At 44.1% G+C, this 20,398-nt stretch overlaps 1 protein-coding gene across 2 annotated transcripts; it reads right to left on the bottom strand.

Moving 5' to 3' along the window:
* Positions 1–16,140: 16,140 nt before the first annotated feature.
* Positions 16,141–17,670, bottom strand: LOC123116103 (heavy metal-associated isoprenylated plant protein 23). Of its 2 annotated transcripts, XM_044537106.1 has the most exons (3): positions 17,534–17,670; positions 16,784–17,356; positions 16,141–16,623 (listed from the first exon to the last, which is right to left on the bottom strand). In XM_044537106.1, the coding sequence occupies exons 2-3, from the start codon at positions 16,950–16,952 to the stop codon at positions 16,307–16,309; spliced, it is 486 nt and encodes a 161-aa protein (XP_044393041.1). In that variant the 5' UTR covers positions 16,953–17,356; positions 17,534–17,670; the 3' UTR covers positions 16,141–16,306. The 2 variants fall into 2 exon arrangements, with proteins under 2 accessions (XP_044393041.1, XP_044393040.1); XM_044537105.1 differs by having other exon boundaries at positions 16,784–17,592.
* Positions 17,671–20,398: the final 2,728 nt, after the last annotated feature.

Raw genomic sequence — 20,398 nt, 5'->3', positions numbered from 1 at the left:
GTTCGGGAGGAAACTCCCCTGATTGTCAATGATACAACCAGTAGCCAAAAGAGGTGAGAATGACAAAGGCATCCGGATTAACTTTGATCCTTGGATGTCTCAATTACGACAGGCAGTGATGTGGTCCAAGCCTTCAGGTTGATAGGTACTTGGGTTGTTGTGTCGAAAGGGTGGAGTACTGGTGTCTCCGGATCACTGGTCACTGAATCGGGGCTGCAAATTATGATGGTGTTGGATCATCTCTTCGAATTACTTTGTTGTCTTTGCTGCTGGTTCTGGATGGGTCTTTCTTTTGCTATGCATATTCCTTGTCATTTGGTCATCCTCGTCTATGTCACTCTTACTATGTAATAGTTGCCTCTGTTTAGAATGTCATTCTTGTCTGGATCACGAGAGTCTGAGCGCTTCAGATGGGTGCGTTTTGGTGGTGTAGCAAGACTTCTTATGAACTATCATGTCTTGCTATTTATGTCAGTAGTAGTCACTAGTCAGTGTTTGAATGTTGTATATATCATTGTTTCAAACTGTTTATTGTCTCGAACTACTGGTGGGCTAAATGAGGGCATCACCATTCTCCAGTGTTCAGAGTATATGTCCTTTTTAAAGTTATATAATTTTAGCTCAGTGTGTTTTCGATGATGTACACTTGTTTGGGCCAGTGAGGTGTCGTTGAATATGGGTCGAGTAGTAACGCAATGCCAAACAAGTCAATTATGACTCTCAGGCCGGGCTCTCAAAATATCCTCAAAAAAAGGTCGGGCTCTCCAAAAAAGAAAGAATAAGGACTCTTAGGCCGACATGTGGGCGCCACCGGTGTTTTCGTGCGCTTGCTCGCCGAGAGCATATTGACGCGTGTTCGAAATTCATGCTACCTTTTCATCCCCAATCTCCCGCCCCTCCCCCACCTCTGGAATCTCGATTCCTACTCCAGTTCCCCCAAATCCCCCTCCTGTACTCCCTGTACTCAAGCGCACTATCATGTCGTCGGTCAATGCGGATCTCCGAGGCTGATATCCTGAGGTCCGTCCTGCCTTCGGTCGCTGCATGATGTCGCTCAACAGTGGCATGGCGGCGCTTGACGACCAGTTTGCCGGCAAAGTGCTCATGGTAACCATCAACGGCGACCGACCTTCCGTCTCGCCGGACGACCTTGTCAAAGCTCTTGGCATTGTGCACGGTATCCAAATAAGTGACTTGCTCGTCGAAGTCTGTCCGCCACCGACTGATTTCTTCATCAGGTTCCGGACAACTTTCGACTGCAGTCGTGTGTTCAAATCTTCCCGGCATTTGTTCTGTGATGGTGCGCTGGTGAGATTTGATCGGTGGCACCCAGGATGGGGCTCGGTGCCCTCTGAGCTTGAGTTTTTAACAAAGCTTACCTTCCACGGCATGCCTCGGCGTGCTTGGAATAGCGAGTCCATGAATGAGCTTATCAACGACCTTGGAGGTGAGCTTGTAAGTATGTTTATTCCTCCAGACGACTGGGCTATGACGGTTATGGCATGGATGAAGAAGTCGTCCACCATACCGAAGGTGATTGGTGTTGAGATACCGATGCAGGAACCGGGGTTGTACTATTCGTCGCCACCAAGGCCACGCGGACCACGTTAGGGATGTACTTGTATCGAGTGTTCGTGCATGTCGAAGAAGTGGTCAATCCATCAATCGAAGTCCTGCCGCCGCCGCTGGTGCCAGGGTCCATCGATGACGTCCATTACAGGAGTCAACGTTGGACTTTCCCCATGTTGCTTAGAATGATGGATGGCATAGGGCCTACTCCATGACGCGGTGGAGGCCACTGCTTCTTTGGGAGAAGAGGCAGGGCTGGCTGCCTGGGTGTGCTCTAATTTGAGCTAACAACTGAATCTTGTCAGATACTAGTTAAATCCGAGCTATGGGTGTGAAGCACTGATGCTCCAGTTCATTTGATTGTGACATGTTCTAATTTTGTACCTGAACTTTTCTTACAAAGGGATGTACGTCAACTTAATGTGCTAGCAGAACTTATTGTGTTGCCCGTCTGTTTTCTTTGCACAACACTCAAGATATTTCCCCGTCATTGATAAAGACGATGAACCGTTATGTACGAGTTCGTTGGTTTCAACATAGACCTACCCGTAGCGATCCACTGCTTCCATCCTGATTATGCCGCCTGCGTAAATTTTTTTAATGCAAGTTTAGTGTGCTATGATGTTCTATATGATTGTGTCAACTATATAAGTTTTTACTAAGCATCAGCAATGCATATGGCTGAAAGATGTATTTACGAGCATCTACCGATGGGTCTCTCTCTCTCTCTCTCTCACACACACACACACACACGCGCGCGCGCGCGCACACACACACACACACAAGTGGGACCCATTGAATTATTTCTTTGCTCATGACAACTTTTAATTAGGTTCCACTGTAATCTAACTTTTTCTTAAAGTTATTAATTGAGCTCAGTGACTTCAGAAAGTTGTACAGAAGCCTTGTTTGGGCCTTTCTGGCGTCGCTGAATGTGGGCCGAGTAGCCATGCTAGGTTGTACTGTACTACACAGGCCTTTTTTCAACATCAGCAATGCAACTAGGCCGACAGTTGTACACAATATCCGGGTCAACTTGTTATTCTCCACCCCGCTGGGCTGCAAACTTTCCTAGGAGGTATGCAACTTTAAGAAATAATAAATGGGATGTAATTATAATAACTAGGTAGTAACTATAAAAAATGAACCAAACACGTAATTAGTTTTAAAAATATATTATTTTTGGAATTTGAAAATTTTAATTTCATTACTTGTTGCGCGCGCAATATTTCGTTGGATTTTAACGTAATACAACTTTATTTTGAAATTATATTTAATCTGGCTAGAAATTTCGGACAAAAATATTTTGGATCCCATCAAAATGTGGGAATTTTTTTGAATTCTGTTTTGAGCGGTTGGTTGAAATTATTAATCATTGTCCTAGCTAGAAGTTGGGTTATACTTCTAACAAACTATAAATGGGCTGTAGTAAATTTCATTAGAATTAAAAAATGGGCTGTACATTCTTATAAATCGCAAATGGGCTATATGTTCTCTGCCACACACTTGTGGGCCTTCTAAGTTGACGCGTCCCCTAAACAAAACTAAGTTGACGCATATGCAAGGCTTTGTCGACAACACACGGTTCTAGCAGTTGTGGCCATTGGATGTCCATCCAACGGATGCCGTGCTTCTTCTTCAATCTCGGATATTCTTTCTTCAACCGCCCAAAAAATGATTCCTCCCCCTGACATCTGGGGCGCGTCGTTTCGGAGGCTGACCTATGGGCCTACTAAGTTGACGCGAACCAAGGGCTTTGTCAACTTAGTCAATATAAATGATTCTAGCTGAAGTGACCATACGATGTCCATCCAACGGCCGTAGTGCTTCTTCTACCTCTGGTCTTCTTGCTCCAGCCGCCCATAGCAGCGCCGGTCGTGCCGCATGCTCCTGCCTCCCGTGGCTGGCTGTGCTGCCGCGGAGGCCTCACCGCCCCCTACTATTCCCACCGCTGGCCTGGCCCTGCGGTGACGGCAGCCTCACACCGCAGCCGAACCAGTGAACCCTCGTACTCCTCTCCACGCGGGCTTCCACTGTCGCGTCTTCCCCGGCTCCCCGTCGTCCCCTTCCTAGGCCTCGCTGTCGTCCACCACCCTGGTGCTCTCGGCACGGTGTGGTCAACGTGGTCAAGGAACGACTTCCATCGGACGTGGACTGTACGTGGAGAGGCTGACAGCTGGGTCCACGGCCGCAGCAAGGAAGTGCCTCCTTATTACGCGAAAAATAATGATTCCTCCACTTGACAGAAGGGACCCACCGGAAGGGCCACCGTATTTCACGAAAAAGACATTTCCCCCCTGACTGCTGGGACCTACCAGCTACATCTTCGTACGCAAGGAAGTGCGTCCATATTAAGGGCAAAAAAATGATTCGCCCCTTGACAGCTAGGACCCACCACCTACATCTTCGCACGCAAGGATGTGCGTCCGGGCAAAAAAACGATTCTCCCCCCTGACAGCTGGGACCCACCAGCTACATCTTCGCACGCAAGGAAGTGCCTAACAGTCGGGACCCACTTGGTCGAAGCGTACGTAGCGTTGTCATTCTGGTCGCGAACGTGTACATATATATTGGTCGATGTAGAGGCGCGCACGTGTCATAGTAGAGGCGCGCACGTGTCGTAGTAGAGGCGCGCACGTAGCATGTACACGTACATACAACAGCCAGGGTGCAAGAAAGTAAATACGGCCACATACGTACATACGGGCGGGGTCTCGAATGCCTACTCATGCATACGTATGGCCAGGGCTCGTGTAGATGGCTGGGTCGGAACGGAGAAACATCGTCATCGTCGTGTTCATGGGGAGCCAACCGGCTGGGTCAGAACGGAATGCGTCGTCGTGTTCATCAGGAGGGCTTGGACGGAAAAGGCGATGGAAGCGAGGCCTGGCGTACCGCAGAACGGAGGAAACGGCCATGTGTTTGACCGACCATGTTCGAAACGGGATCCTGTTCATCGAGAGGGGTCTAGCATACCGCAAAACGGAGGAAACAGGCTTGTGTTGGACCTCCTACGGTCGAAATGGGGTCCTGTTGATCGGGAGGGGTGTGGCGTACCGCAAAACAGAGGAAACAGACTTGTGTTGGAGCGCTATGGTCGAAACGGGGGTCCTGTTCATCGGGAGGGGTGTGGCGTACCGCAAAACGGGACTCCACGGGATGCTGTTCATCTCCACCATCGACCTCCACCAGCCTCCACGGGCTACTGTTCATCCACCGTCGACCTCCTCCAGCCTCCACCTGCGACTGTTCATCCACGGGCTCCTGTTTATCCAGCCTCCATCACGCACTACTCCATTGGCTACTGTTCAACCACCCCTCTCCATGGGTTCCTATTCAACCACCCCTCCACGGGGCTACTGTTCATCCGCCCCTCCATCGTCTACTGTTCATCCAGCCCTTCATGGGGTCATCATGTTCATCCAGCCCTCCATGGGGTCCTGTTCATCCAGCCCCAACTGGCTCGATCGATCGTGGTCCTGTTCATCCAGAGGCAACGCCACGGGGTCCTGTTCATCCACCCCCACCACTCACTGTTCATCCACCCCCCTCCCGCAACGCTCACTGTTCATCCAGAGGCAGCATCGATCGGCTTCAGTTAGCAGCAGTAGCGAAGGGATCGCTCGATCGGGTTCAGTTAACAGCCATCGATCGATCGCTCGGGTTCAGTAATGCGTAGCCTGTAGTGCAATCGCTCGGTTCAGTTAGAGCCCAACGCCTCGCTCGGGTTCAGTTAGAGCCCAACGCCTCGCACACACGCGCGTACGTGTATGAGAGAAACATGCATCGCTCGGCCCCGGACCACCCACTGTAACCGGGAACACCCCAAAATTTTCCTCGCCCTCGCTTCTACCACGGTTTTTTCCGTCATGGACGGCCCAAAGAATGTCATGCAGCTGCGTCTCCGGCCCGCCCAGGACGAAAAGCCCATTTTCTGTCATGATTTTTTGTGATAGAACTAGGAGCCCACCACATCTATGAGGATATCGGGTTTTGTCACAATTATCGTCATAGAAGTGTCATAAGTATAACAGGAAAAAAATTCGTTTGGCCCAAAATGTCACAGATGTATCTTTTTTTTGTAGTGTTGGCACACATTTTCGTCTTGACTCTCCGGTAGAAATTTTGGGGCACTCTTTGAAGTACTTTTTGTTGTTTTGAATAGATGAATCTGAGATTGTGTGATGCATATTGTATAATCATACCCACGGATACGTGAGGTGACATTGGAGTATCTAGGTGACATTAGGGTTTTGGTTGATTTGTGCCTTAAGGTGTTATTCTAGTATGAACTCTATGATAGATCGAATGGAAAGAATAGCTTCATGTTATTTTACTACGGACTCTTGAATAGATCGATCAGAAAGGATAACTTTGAGGTGGTTTCCTACCCTACCATAATCAATTCGTTTGTTCTCCGCTATTAGTGACTTTGGAGTGACTCTTTGTTGCATGTTGAGGGATAGTTATATGATCCAATTATGTTATTATTATTGAGAGAACTTGCACTAGTGAAAGTATGAACCCTAGGCCTTGTTTCCTAGCATTGAAATATTGTTTATGCTCACTTTTACCACTTTCTACCTTGCTGTTTTTATATTTTCAGATTACAAAAACCTATATCTACCATCCATATTGCACTTGTATCACCATGTCTTCGCCGAACTAGCGCACCTATACAATTTACCATTGTATTGGGTGTGTTGGGGACACAACAGACTCTTTGTTATTTGGTTGCAGGGTTGCTTGAGAGAGACCATCTTCATCCTACGCCTCCCACAGATTGATAAACCGTAGGTCATCCACTTGAGAGAAATCTGCTACTGTCCTACAAACATCTGCACTTGGAGGCCCAACAACGTATACAAGAAGAAGGTTGTGTAGTAGACATCACGCCGGGATGATGAAGATGGCCATCGGTGAGGGATCCCCCCTCCGGCAGGGTGCCAGAACAGGGCCTCGATTGGTTTTTGGTGGCTACAGAGGCTTGCGGCGGCGGAACTCCCGATCTAGGTTATGTTTTGGAAGTTTGGGTATATATAAGAGGTGTTGGCATCGGGAACAAGTCAGGGGGATCCCCGAGGCGGCCACAAGGTAGGGGGCGTGCCTAGGGGGGTAGGGCGCGCCCCCCACCCTCGTGGGTGCCTCAGGACTCTTCCTGCCCATCTCCGATACTCCGTGGGCTTCTTCTGGCCCAAAAATAATCTCCATGAAATTTCAGGTCAATTGGACTCCGTTTGGTTTTCCTTTTCTGCGATACTCATAAACAAGGAAAAACAGAAACTGGCACTGGGCTCTAGGTTAATAGGTTAGTCCCAAAAATCATATAAAATAGCATATAAATGCATATAAAACATCCAAGATGGATAATATAATAGCATGGAACAATAAAAAATTATAGATACGTTGGAGACGTCTTACCGCACACGGTTAAGAGATCAACTTGTGAGTCTATGGGGTGCCCCCGCCCCCGTATATAAAGGAGTGGAGGAGGGGAGGGGCCGACCCTCTCTATGGCGCTCCCTAGGGGAGTCCTACTCCCACCAGGAGTAGGATTCCTCCCCTTCTCTAGTTGGAGTAGGAGAGGAAGGAAGGATGAGAGAGGGAGGAAGGAAAGGGGGGCCGACCCCTCACAATTCGGATTGGGCTTGGGGGGCGCCCCCTCCTAGTACGCCTCCTCCTCTCTCCCACTAAGGCCCAATAAGGCCCATATATTCCCCGGGGGGTTCCGGTAAACCCCCGGTACTCCGGTAAATGCCCGAACTCACTCGAAACCATTCCGATGTCCAAACATAGTCATCCAATATATCGATCTTTATGTCTCGACCATTTCGAGACTCCTTGTCATGTCCGTGATCATATCCGGGACTCCGAACTACCTTCGATACATCAAAACACATAAACTCATAATACCGATCGTCACTGAACATTAAGCGTGCGCACCCTACGGGTTCGAGAACTATGTAGGCATGACCGAGACTCATCTCCGGTCAATAACCAATAGCGGAACCTGGATGCTCATATTGGTTCCTACATATTCTACTAAGATCTTTATCGATCAAACCGCATAACAACATACGTTGTTCCCTTTGTCATCGATATGTTACTTGCCCGAGATTCGATCGTCGGTATTATCATACCTAGTTCAATCTCGTTACTGACAAGTCTCTTTACTCGTTTCATAATGCATCATCCCATAACTAACTCATTAGTCACAATGCTTGCAAGGCTTATAGTGATGTGCATTACCGAGAGGGCCCAGAGATACCTCTCCGATACTCGGAGTGACAAATCCTAATCTCGATCTATGCCAACTCAACAAACACCATCGGAGACACCTGTAGAGCATCTTTATAATCACCCAGTTACGTTGTGACGTTTGATAGCACACGAAGTGTTCCTTCGGTATTCGGGAGTTGCATAATCTCATAGTCATAGGAACATGTATAAGTTATGAAGAAAGCAATAGCAACAAACTAATGATGTGATCCCGTTCATCAAATGACAACTCTGTGTCCATGGCTAGGAAACTTGACCATCTTTGATTAACGAGCTAGTCAAGTAGAGGCATACTAGTGAAACTCTATTTGTCTATGTATTCACACATGTACTAAGTTTCCGGTTAATACAATTCTAGCATGAATAATAAACATTTATCATGATATAAGGAAATATAAATAACAACTTTATTATTGCCTCTAGGGCATATTTCCTTCAGTCTCCCACTTGCACTAGAGTCAATAATCTAGTTCACATCGCCATGTGATTTAACACCAATAGTTCACATCACCATGTGATTAGTTCACGTCACCATGTGACTAGTACCAAAAGGGTTTTACTAGAGTCAATAATCTAGTTCACATCACTATGTGATTAACACTCAAAGAGACTAAGGTGTGATCATGTTTTGCTTGTGAGAGAAGCTTAGCCAATGGGTCTCTCACATTCATAGTCGTATGTATTTTGCAAATTTCTATGTCTACAATGCTCTGCATGGAGATACTGTAGCTAATTGCTCCCACTTTCAATATGTATCCAGATTGAGACTTAGAGTCATCCGGATCAGTGTCAAAGCTTGCATCGGTGTAACTCTTTATGATGAACTCTTTATCACCTCCATAACTGAGAAATATCTCCTTATTAAGGATAATTTTGACCGCTGTCCAGTGACCCACTCCTGGATCACTATTGTACCCTCTTGCCAAACTCATGGTGAGGTTCCCAATAGGTCTGGTACACAGCATGGCAAACTTTATAGAACCTATGACTGAAGCATAAGGAATGAATTTTCATTCTCTTTCTATTTTCTGCAGTGGTCGGGCATTGAGTCTAACTCAACTTCACACCTTGCAACACATGCAAGAACTCCTTCTTCGACTGTTCCATTTTGAACTACTTCAAAATCTTGGCAAGGTATGTACTCATTGAAAAAAACTTATCAAGCGTCTTGTTCTATCTCTATAGATCTTGATGCTCAATATGTAAGCAGCTTCATCGAGGTCTTTCTTTGAAAAACTCCTTTCAAACACTCCTTTATGCTTTCTAGAAAAATTCTACATTATTTCCGATCAACAATATGTCATTCACATATACTTATCAGAAATGTTGTAGTGCTCCCTCTCACTTTCTTGTAAATACATGCTTCTCAAAAAATCTGTATATAACCATATGCTTTGATCACACTATCAAAGCGTATATTTCAACTCCAAGATGCTTGCACCAGTCCATTGATGGATCGCTGGAGCTTGCACACTTTGTTAGCACTTTTAGGATTGACAAAACCTTCTGGTTGCATCATATACAACTCTTCTTTAAGATATCCATTAAGGAATGCAGTCTTGACATCCATTTGCCAAATTTCATAATCATAAATGCGGCAATTGCTAACATGATTCAGACAGACTTAAGCATCGCTATGGGTGAGAAGGTCTCATCGTAGTCAACTCCTTGAACTTGTCGAAAACCTTTCGCAACAAGTCGAGCTTTCTAGACAGTAACATTACCGTCAGCGTCAGTCTTCTTCTTAAAGATCCATTTATTTTCTATGGCTTGCCGATCATCAGGCAAGTCAACCAAAGTCCACACTTTGTTCTCATACATGGATCCCATCTCAAATTTCATGGCTTCAAGCCATTTTGCGAAATCTAGGCTCATCATCGCTTCCTCATAGTTCGTAGGTTTGTCATGGTCAAGTAACATGGCCTCCAGAATAGGATTACTGTACCACTCTGGTGCGGATCTTACTTTGGTTGACCTACGAGGTTCGGTAGTAACTTGATCTGAAGTTTCATGATCATCATCATTAGCTTCCTCACTAATTGGTGTAGGAATCACTGGAACTGATTTCTGTTATGAACTACTTTCCAATAAGGGAGCAGGTACAGTTACCTCATCAAGTTCTAGTTTCCTCCCACTCACTTCTTTCGAGAGAAACTCCTTCTCTAGAAAGGATCCACTTTTAGCAATAAAGACCTTGCCTTCGGATCTATGATAGAAGGTGTACCCAACAGTTTCCTTTTGGGTATCCTATGAAGACGCACTTCTCCGATTTGGGTTTTGAGCTTATCATGTTGAAACTTTTTCACATAAGCATCACAACCCCTAAATTTTAAGAAACGACAGCTTAGGTTTCTTGCTAAACCACAGTTCATACGGTGTCGTCTCAACGGATTTTTAGATGGTGCCCTATTTAACGTGAATGTAGCTATCTCTAATGCATAACCCCAAAACGGTAGTGGTAATTCGGTAAGAGACATCATAGATTGTACCATATCTAATAAAGTACGGTTATGACGTTCAGACACACCATTATGCTGTGGTGTTCCAGGTGGCGTGAGTTGCGAAACTATTCCACATTGTTTTATAATGAAGACCAAACTCGTAACTCAAATATTCATCTCCGCGGTCAGATCATAGAAACTTTATTTTCTTGTTACGATAATTTTCCACTTCACTCTGAAATTCTTTGAACTTTTCAAATGTTTCAGACTTATGTTTCATCAAGTAGATATACCCATATCTACTCAAATCATCTGTGAAGGTCAGAAAATAATGATACCCGTCGCGAGCCTCAACACTCATCGGATCGCATACATCAATATGTATTATTTCCAATAAGTCAGTTGCTCGCTCCATTGTTCCAGAGAACGGAGTCTTAGTCATCTTGCCCATGAGGCATGGTTCGCAAGCATCAAGTGATTCATAATCAAGTGATTCCAAAAGTCCATCAACATGGAGTTTCTTCATGTGCTTTACACCAATATGACCTAAATGGCAGTGCCACAAATATGTTGCACTATCATTATAAACTTTGCATCTTTTGGCATCAATATTATGAATATATGTATCACTACGATCGAGATTCAACAAACCATTCACCTTGGGTGTATGACCTCAGAAGGTTTTATTCATGTAAACAGAATAACAATTATTCTTTGACTTAAATGAATAATCGTATTGCAATAAACATGATCCAATCATATTATGCTCAAACGCAAACACCAAATAACATTTATTTTAGGTTCAACACTAATCCTGAAGGTAAAGGGAGTGTGCGATGGTGATCTTATCAACCTTGGAATCACTTCCAATTCACATCATCACCTCGCCCTTAACTAGTCTCTGTTTATTTTGCTACTCCCGTTTCGAGTTACTACTCTTAGCGACTGAACCAGTATCAAATACTGAGGAGTTGCTATAAACACTAGTAGAGTACACATCAATAACATGTATATCAAACATACTTTTGTTCACTTTTCCATCCTTCTTATCCGCCAAGTATCTAGGGCAGTTCCACTTCCAATGACCATTTCCTTTGCAGTAGAAGCACTCAGTTCCAGGCTTGGATCTAGCTTTGGGCTTCTTCATGGGAGCAGCAACTTGCTTGCTATTCTTCTTTGAAGTTCCTCTTTCTTTCCCTTTGCCCTTTTCTTTGAAACTAGTGATCTTGTTAACCATCAACACTTGATGTTATTTCTTGATTTCTACTCGATTTCAGCATCGCGAAGGGCTTGGGAATTACTTCCGTCATCCCTTGCATATTATAGTTCATCACTAAGTTCTAGTAACTTGGTGATAGTGACTAGAGAACTTTTTCAATTACTATCTTATCTGGAAGATTAACTCCCACTTGATTGAAGCAATTGTAGTACTCAGACAATCTGAGTACATGCTCACTGGTTGAGCTATTCTCCTCCATCTTGTAGGCAAAGTACTGTCAGAGGTCTCATACCTCTTGACACGGGCATGAGTATGAAATACCAATTTCTACTCCTAGAACATCTTATATGCTCCGTGATGTTCAAAACATTTTTTGAAGTCCCGATTCTAAGCCGTAAAGCATGCTGCACTAAACTATTAAGTAGTCATCATACCGAGCTTTGTCAAATGTTCATAACGTGTGCATCTGCTCCTACAATAGGTCCGTCACCTAGCGGTGCATCAAGGATTCTTCTGTGTAGCAATGAGGATAATCCTCAGATCACGGAGCTAGTCCTCATCATTGCTACTATCATCTTTCAACATAGTTCTTCTCTAGGAACATATCAAAAATAAACGGGGAGCTACATCGCGAGCTATTGATCTACAACATAGTTATGAAAATACTAACAGGACTAAGTTCATGATAAATTAAAGTTCAATTAATCATATTACTTAAGAACTCCCACTTAGATATACATCCCTCTAATTATCTAAGTGATCACGTAATCCATATCAACTAAACCATGTCTGATCATCACATGAGATGGAGTAGTTTTCAATGGTGAACATCACTATGTTGATCATATCTACTATATGATTCACGCTCGACCTTTCGGTCTCAGTGTTCCGAGGCCATATCTGCATATGCTAGGCTCGTCAAGTTTAACCCGAGTATTCTGCATGTGCAAAACTAGCTTGCATCCGTTGTATGTGAACGTAGAGCTTATCACACCCGATCATCATGTGGTGTCTCGGCACGACGAACAATAGCAATGGTGCATACTCAGGGAGAACACTTATACCTTGAAATTTAGTGAGAGATCATCTTATAATGCTACCGTCGAACTAAGCAAAATAAGATGCATAAAGGATAAACATCACATGCAATCAATATAAGTGATATGATATGGCTATCATCATCTTGTGCTTTTGATCTCCATCTCCAAAGCACCATCATGATCACCATCATCACCGGCTTGACACCATGATCTCCATCGAAGCATCGTTGTCGTCTCGCCAACTATTGCCTCCATGACTATTGCTACCGCTTAGTGATAAAGTAAAGCAATTACATGGCGATTGCATTTCATACAATAAAGCGACAACCATAGGGCTCCTGCCAGTTGCCGAGAACTCTATTACAAAACATGATCATCTCATACAATAAAATTTAGCATCATGTCTTGACCATATCACATCACAACATGCCCTGCAAAAACAAGTTAGACGTCCTCTACTTTGTTGTTGCAAGTTTTACGTGGCTGCTACGGGCTAAGCAAGAACCGTTCTTACCTACGCATCAAAACCACAACGATTTTTGTCAAGTGTGTTGTTTTAACCTTCAACAAGGACCAGGCATAGTCACACTCGATTCAACTAAAGTTGGAGAAACAGACACCCACCAGCCACCTGTGTGCGAAGCACGTCGGTAGAACCAGTCTCGCATAAGCGTACACGTAATGTCGGTCTGAGCTGCTTCATCCAACAATACTGCTGAATCAAAGTATGACATGCTGGTAAGCAGTATGACTATTATCGCCCACAACTCTTTGTGTTCTACTCGTGCATATAACATCTCCGCATAGACCCAACTCGGATGCCACTGTTGGGGAACGCGGTAATTTCAAAAAAATCCTAAGCACACGCAAGATCTATCATGGTGATGCATAGCAACGAGAGGGGAGAGTGTATTCCACGTACCCTTGTAGACCGTAAGCGGAAGCATTATGACAACGCGGTTGATGTAGTTGTACGCCTTCATGATCCGACCGATCCTAGTACCAAAAGTACGGCACCTCCGCGATCTGCACAGGTTCAGTTCCGTGACGTCCCACGAACTCTCAATCCAGCTGAGTGTCGAGGGAGAGCTTCGTCAGCATGACGCCATGTGACGTTGATGATGAAGCTACCGGCGCAAGGCTTCGCCTAAGCACTGCAACGATATGACCAAGGTGGAAATCTGTGGAGGGGGGCAACGCACACGGCTGAGAGATCAACTTGTGTGTCTATGGGGTGCCCCTCCCCTGTATATAAAGGAGTGGAGGAGGGTAGGGGCCGACCCTCTCTATGGCGCGCCCTAGGGGAGTCCTACTCCCAGCGGGAGTAGGATTCCCCCCTTCCCTAGTTGGAGTAGGAGAGGAAGGAAGGAGGAGAGGGGGAGGAAGGAAAGGGGTTTTTCCTAGGCCGCCTCCTCCTCTCTCCCACTAAGGCCCAATAAGGCCCATATACTCCCCGGGGGGTTCCGGTAACCCCCTGGTACTCTGGTAAATGCCCGAACTCACTCAAAACCATTCCGATGTCCAAACATAGTCATCCAATATATTGATCTTTATGTCTCGACCATTTCGAGACCCCTCGTCATGTCCGTGATCATATCCGGGACTCCGAACTACCTTCGGTACATCAAAACACATAAACTCACAATACCGATCGTCACCGAACGTTAAGCGTGCAGACCTTACGGGTTCGAGAACTATGTAGACATGACTGAGACTCATCTCCGATCAATAACCAATAGCGGAACCTGCATGCTCGTATTCGTTCCTACATATTCTACGAAGATCTTTATCGGTCAAACCGCATAACAAGATATGTTGTTCCCTTTGTCATCGGTATGTTACTTTCCCGAGATTCGATCGTCGGTATCATCATACCTAGTTCAATATCGTTACCGGCAAGTCTCTTTACTCGTTTCGTAATGCATCATCTCGTAACTAACTCATTAGTCACAATGCTTGCAAGGCTTATAGTGATGTGCATTACCAAGAGGGCCTAGAGATACCTCTCCGATACTCGGAGTGACAAATCCTAATCTCGATCTATGCCAACTCAACAAACACCATCGGAGACACCTGTAGATCATATTTATAATCACCCAGTTATGTTGTGACGTTTGATAGCACACTAAGTGTTCCTTCGGTATTCGGGAGTTGCATAATCTCATAGTCATAGGAACATGTATAAGTTATGAAGAAAGCAATAGCAACAAACTAAACGATCATTGTGCTAAGCTAACGGATGGGTCAAGTCAATCACATCATTTTCTAATGATGTGATCCCGTTCATCAAATGACAACTCTTTGTCCATGGCTAGGAAACTTAATCATCTTTGATTAATGAGCTAGTCAAGTAGAGACATACTAGTGACACTCTGTTTGTTTATGTATTCACACATGTACTAAGTTTTCGGTTAATACAATTCTAGCATGAATAATAAACATTTATCATGATATAAGGAAGTATGAATAACAACTTTATTATTGCCTCTAGGGCATATTTCCTTCATGAAGGTGATTTTCTTCAATGATGACGGAGTTGAGGTGGTGACCAAGTGCAAGAGGCACAATGAGGCATTTCCCATGGATCTTTAGGAGGTTATCTCTGCACCAATTGAAGACTTTTGCGTTGGATGTTTAGTAGTGTAAGACTTTGTCACAACTGTTTGTCAACTTAACTGCTTATCAGTGTATGTTTAAGACTCTGGTTTATGCTACACCTGTTATTAGTTGTCTATGTTATTAGTTGTCTATGTTGTGTCTCTGTATGTATGCTCGTAAACTCACACTCCAATAGTGAGGTTATCAAACCACATGCAAGGCATGTAACCAAATAACAACGCTTTGCAACCAAACACCATGACTGTGTTCTGCTCAACCATGGTTTGTTGCATGTTTTCACTCAACCTGACCGAGTCGGGCCACATATGTAAAGTGCACAAAATTCATGTAGGTAACAAAACAGACCCTTCAAGGCCCGAAGGAGTACCACTTCTTCACTTAGGAAAATAATAGTTTTGTTGTGCTTTAAATATCCATGGAAGTTTCTGATATGACATTTGCTCAGTGGATCAAAAGCTATTGTAGACACCAAATTCTTTCAATAAAGGGAGCATAGAAGTAAGAAAAGCATCTGTTCAAAATCTTGCGACGTTGAGGCGCATGCATCGGCACACTAATATGGTACATTCAGACAACTCCAATCATAGTCATAGGGAAGTTTGCGGGTTACCGGGTGGCAGACCCGGTAAGCAGTCTCAAACCTTGATATATGTAAAAAAAAGTTTGCGGGTTATGTTTAGTTTCTGCGCGAATCCATCGTTTTAGTTGTTTCTGGTACTAATTATCTTCAAAGCAGTCTTTCGTTTAAATGGTTGATTGAAAATTATGATCATGTAAATTGCCGGTGGTTAACGTTCTGCTAGGTTACAGTAAGTAATCAACTATCCGATAATTGTGCGTGTATGTGAGCGTCTCCGAGTGTACCGTCTTCAAAATCAACCATCTAATTGTGCGATCCTCTAAAATAAAGATCTAACAGTGCAAAAGATCGAAAAAGATTAAGATTCCAGCACACATGCAGCAGACAGAAACCTGAAAAACAAAGACTAATCCCATATATACGCTCTTTTCTCTCCTTTTAAATTTACAATCTAGACAACACACGCATGCCATACACTCTGTCTGGAGCCACATACAAACATGTCACCGCCACCAAGAACACATGATCTCCATCGACGTCTCTTGCTTCACGGAGGTTCTCACATGACGGAGCAGGCGTTGGGGTTGTCGTCGCTGAACATGGTGGTGAGCCGCTCCTCCTGCGCGGGGCCGGCGCCGGGGCCGCCGTAGCTGGCGACGGGCATGACGGCGTCCACCTTGCGCACGTAGCCCGGGGGCGCCTTTTTGTCGTAGGTCTGCGCGGCGTAGGGGTGCGCGACGAGGTTGTAGGGGATGTATGGCCAGATCTCGGCCTTCTTCCCGGTGGCCTGCACCCGCTTCACCACCTTGTGCGGCTCCACGAACCCCTGCACCGTCACCTTGTACTGCTTCCGGTTGATCTCCACCGACTGCACCCCTGCAAAATACAACAAAATGCCTTTAAATTTTCCAGCATTTACAATTTTTTTGCAAGGATTTTCAAAGGAAAAGAATCAAGAATTTCATCATCAATTTTACAGCATTTTTCTAACCATAATTCCTTGAGTTGTTGATAGGTAGGATATGTGTATGCATACCTTTCATGCTGGAGAGGGCGTTCCTGACTTTAAGCTCGCAGCCGTCGCAGTCCATCCGGACCTTGAGCTCCACCGTCTGGAACTGCTTCCTCTTCTGCTTGTAGCTCCGGCGCCGGCCGCCGCCGCCGAGAAGCTCGGACAAGTAGTCCAGAGTCCCACCCACACCCATCCTCTCAATCCAATTTGTCCTCTCGACGAAAGCAACAAGAAACAGAGTCAAGAAAACACCCAAGGACGGACCGGACGAGTCAGACTCTGTTCTCTTCCTGAATCAGTTGGTCACACAGTCGCACTGACAGCACTACTTGCGCAAAGCTTAGCTAGAGATGAGATGGTTGGAGAGTCGATGGACAAACGATGGGTTGTATGTGTATATATATAGGCCCTTGGCAGTTGTTGGCTGGCTTTGTGGCAAGGCGGTACTCCACCTAGCTAATAAGCTGCCTGCTTTCCGGAATCTGTTTGCTTTGTTTTGTTGCACAGCTAGCGGCGAGCCGGCCGGCCGCCTGCCCGCCTCCGTATTTTTCTGATGCCCGCCAGAAGCTTCCCAAGATACCTTGCCCCTCGCTGTACCTGCATGCACTGTACCTTTTGCTGAATCCCTCCGGTCGACCTCAACCGACTTCAGAAACAAATTGGGGCTTGTAAAGGCAGAGGATAAAGCTAAGCCGTGAGCCGGAAACCGGCCATTGTTAGCAGTAACGTTTCTCCCCCGCGCTAAGCAAGTGGAAAGGGCACGTACGTACGTACCGTGTGCTGGGCGCCTCTTGATTCATTTCTTCTTGCGTGCATGGCTAGCTTGATTCTTCATGCATGAGATGATTTATGAAAGATCAGCGTTGGGAATTCTACTTAAACATTTATCAGCAACTTTACGTGGCGGCGAACGCTGCGAGAATTGCGCAGTGGTATGTTCCTTATGATTGCATTGCATTGAGCTGGCCCCAGCCTCTCAACTGGTTTCAGTTTCGGTTTCCAAAGGGCAATGCATACAGCCTGGACGTGGGTTTTCCACAACAGAAATACTGGTCATGCGTTTGCTGTGTGCCGGTGTGAATGATGGTGCCAGCAGGGAGGGAGGTGCATGCATAATGGGGATCCACATAGTCATCCTAGGACCAATCTGGGGCTGCCAGCTGCCATGAGGTGATGGCTGGGCTGCCGCTCTGCCCCCTGATTGGGTAGCTGGGCCCCACTTTACAGGTCTTACAAAACTCTGTCATGATTGGTGGCCAGGCCAGGCCTCCTTCACCAGCCTCTCTATGTTCCTTCTTGCATACACTATGTCCCTCGATTCACTGAAACCTTTGGGAAAAGAAACCCCTCTTGGACATGCCCTGCATGCTGCCAGAAGTGGTTCACTCATTGCTCGTAGACTCCATTATTATTGGTACTCGTTGTGTTTAGGATAACCATATTCTTAATTTGCATGTCAGGGTCTTGGATTTTCTAATGACGGTTCTGCCTGAATAAGATACTCGTTGTGTTTCTTCATCTGAGAGTGGGCGTTCGCCATTTTGTAATTTTGCTAGAAAACTCGAGATGTTTTCATTTATCCTCCTAATTAAATCACGGACATTATACACAAAAAACAAGTGAACGACAAAGCTCTGAAAGGCTTGGTGTGGAACTCTTGTGCTATCGTATCGGCATGATGTGACGATAACATAGAAGTTTTTGTTAACTATTTTTGTTATCCAGGTGGCCACTTGGAATGCCCATCTAAAAAAACAATTGCATATTTCTAGGTCGGCTTGTGGTACATTATCGTGTGCTCACGAAGGATATGTTGGAAGCTAGAGGTTGGTCTTCCTACTCCGTCATTGACATTTCGGAAGAGTAGGGTAGGGAAATCTCTAAGCTCAAGTATAAATCGTCGATACCATCTACTTGGCCAATGAAATTGTCAGCTATAGGCATTTAGCCTTCTATAGAATTGTCTCCCATGATAAAAATAATTGAGTTTTCCTAGCAATGTGTTTTAGGTTTTCTGGTTTTGTTGTTGCTTTTCTCAGCTGCTTTTGGTGGCCCTTGTTCTTGTAGGTTCTCTTCGTACAGTTCAAGTTTTACACCTAAGAACATAAGCAGAATTCCTACCGTGCATTAGAAGAGAAAAATAGCAATATCTTCAGTGTGGAATGTGTGGGTGTCAAATTGAAATTGTGTGTTTATATCTGATAGGTATAATGCATTATGCGAATGCACATGGAAATAGTCAAAAGAAATCATAATGAGGAAATCTCAATTTCATAAAAATATAATGGCCAGAGTAGTTGATTTGAAAGAAAGGAGAAAACAAACAACCTACAACTAGAGAAAGCTTAAAACATAACCACAAACTCCCGCCCTTTCATACATATGTGATGTTTCGGATACGCCCAAGTCGAACAATATCATTTTAGTTATTCATATGGAAATTATAGAAGTCATATGTATATTTGTTTCAAAAAATAGTACTAGTAATCTTATAAATTTCTTGGTCTTTTACATATATTACGATATTAATTAGTAGCCAAAGTTACATCTTGAAGCCGTGTCATAGTCCAAAACGTCATTTTTTTTAACCTGAAAACAACACTTTTTTTGACAGGGAGGCAGTATATTACATATATCAACCCCCCCTCCAGGATTTGGCTCCGATCATTGAGAGATTCCTGGGAAAAAAATCATTGAGAGAGGACTTGCTGACCAACAAGTCAAATTTAGTGGAAAGTGGCATGACAGAGGAACCATAATCTCACTTGTACCATACTTCAAGATCACAAAATCCATCTTTCAAGTTAGTGGAAGCTACGTCCTTTATCATGAAAATGCATGGTAAACTAGTGAACTTAGACGATCTTCTAGCATCCTTCTGTTTGCTAAAACTTGTAGTTTTGAACAATGACACAATTTTTAAAAACAAAATTTTGACCACTATTTTCTGTTACTATATTTGTAAAATACAAAATAATTATATCTTCTAACTCTACTATTTGAGAAATTCACATACATGATTTCAATTGTCAAATCAAACTATATTTATAGATATTAGTAGTGAAAAAATTGAAAGTATGACAATATTTATATCATAAATGGCAGCTTTCAGGAAGGGGTTATATATTTCAAACCCATAGAATAACTAAGTGGTGAACATAGACACATCACACATAGTACCTGTTGAACCGTTTTGGCTTCTGGGTCACTAGGAGACCAACTTAAATTGTCAAAAAAAATTGAAAAGACCTCACATGCACGTACATGTAGATGCGATCTGCATACAATATAAAAATTCATTTGTGTGCCGCACAACAATAAATGTCTGGATCTATATATAGTATTGAAGAGTAGATCCATCATATATCCACATACTTGTTACTTTTGTGTAGCCCTCAAAGAAACATGTTTTGTAAAATTTACTGAATATATAATGAGAATGTATATGCACTTCTTCAAAAATAATAATTTCATATATTTTCAAAATGCATTTTATCTTTCTTTTTTCTTAAAAAAGGACAATTGACCCCAACTCATTTTATGTTTTTCGTATGGTACCAAGCTACATTTGTAGAGGTGTCGGCATGACAAAGGAACCATGATTTTTAATACATCTAGAAGTAAAATAAAGATGAACCG

The sequence above is a fragment of the Triticum aestivum genome, chromosome 5B (assembly GCF_018294505.1).
Source record: "Triticum aestivum cultivar Chinese Spring chromosome 5B, IWGSC CS RefSeq v2.1, whole genome shotgun sequence".
NCBI classification, from domain to species: Eukaryota; Viridiplantae; Streptophyta; class Magnoliopsida; order Poales; family Poaceae; genus Triticum; species Triticum aestivum.
Note: the sequence above shows the minus strand (reverse complement) of the source record. Positions and strands in the feature narration are given on the sequence as shown.

Coding starts and splice junctions, on each gene's coding strand:
- LOC123116103 (XM_044537106.1), bottom strand. CDS start 16,952: ATGGGTGTGGGTGGGACTCTGGACTACTTGTCCGAGCTTCTCGGCGGC. Junction 16,624..16,783: donor CGCCCTCTCCAGCATGAAAG/GTATGCATACAC, acceptor TGTATTTTGCAG/GGGTGCAGTCGGTGGAGATC.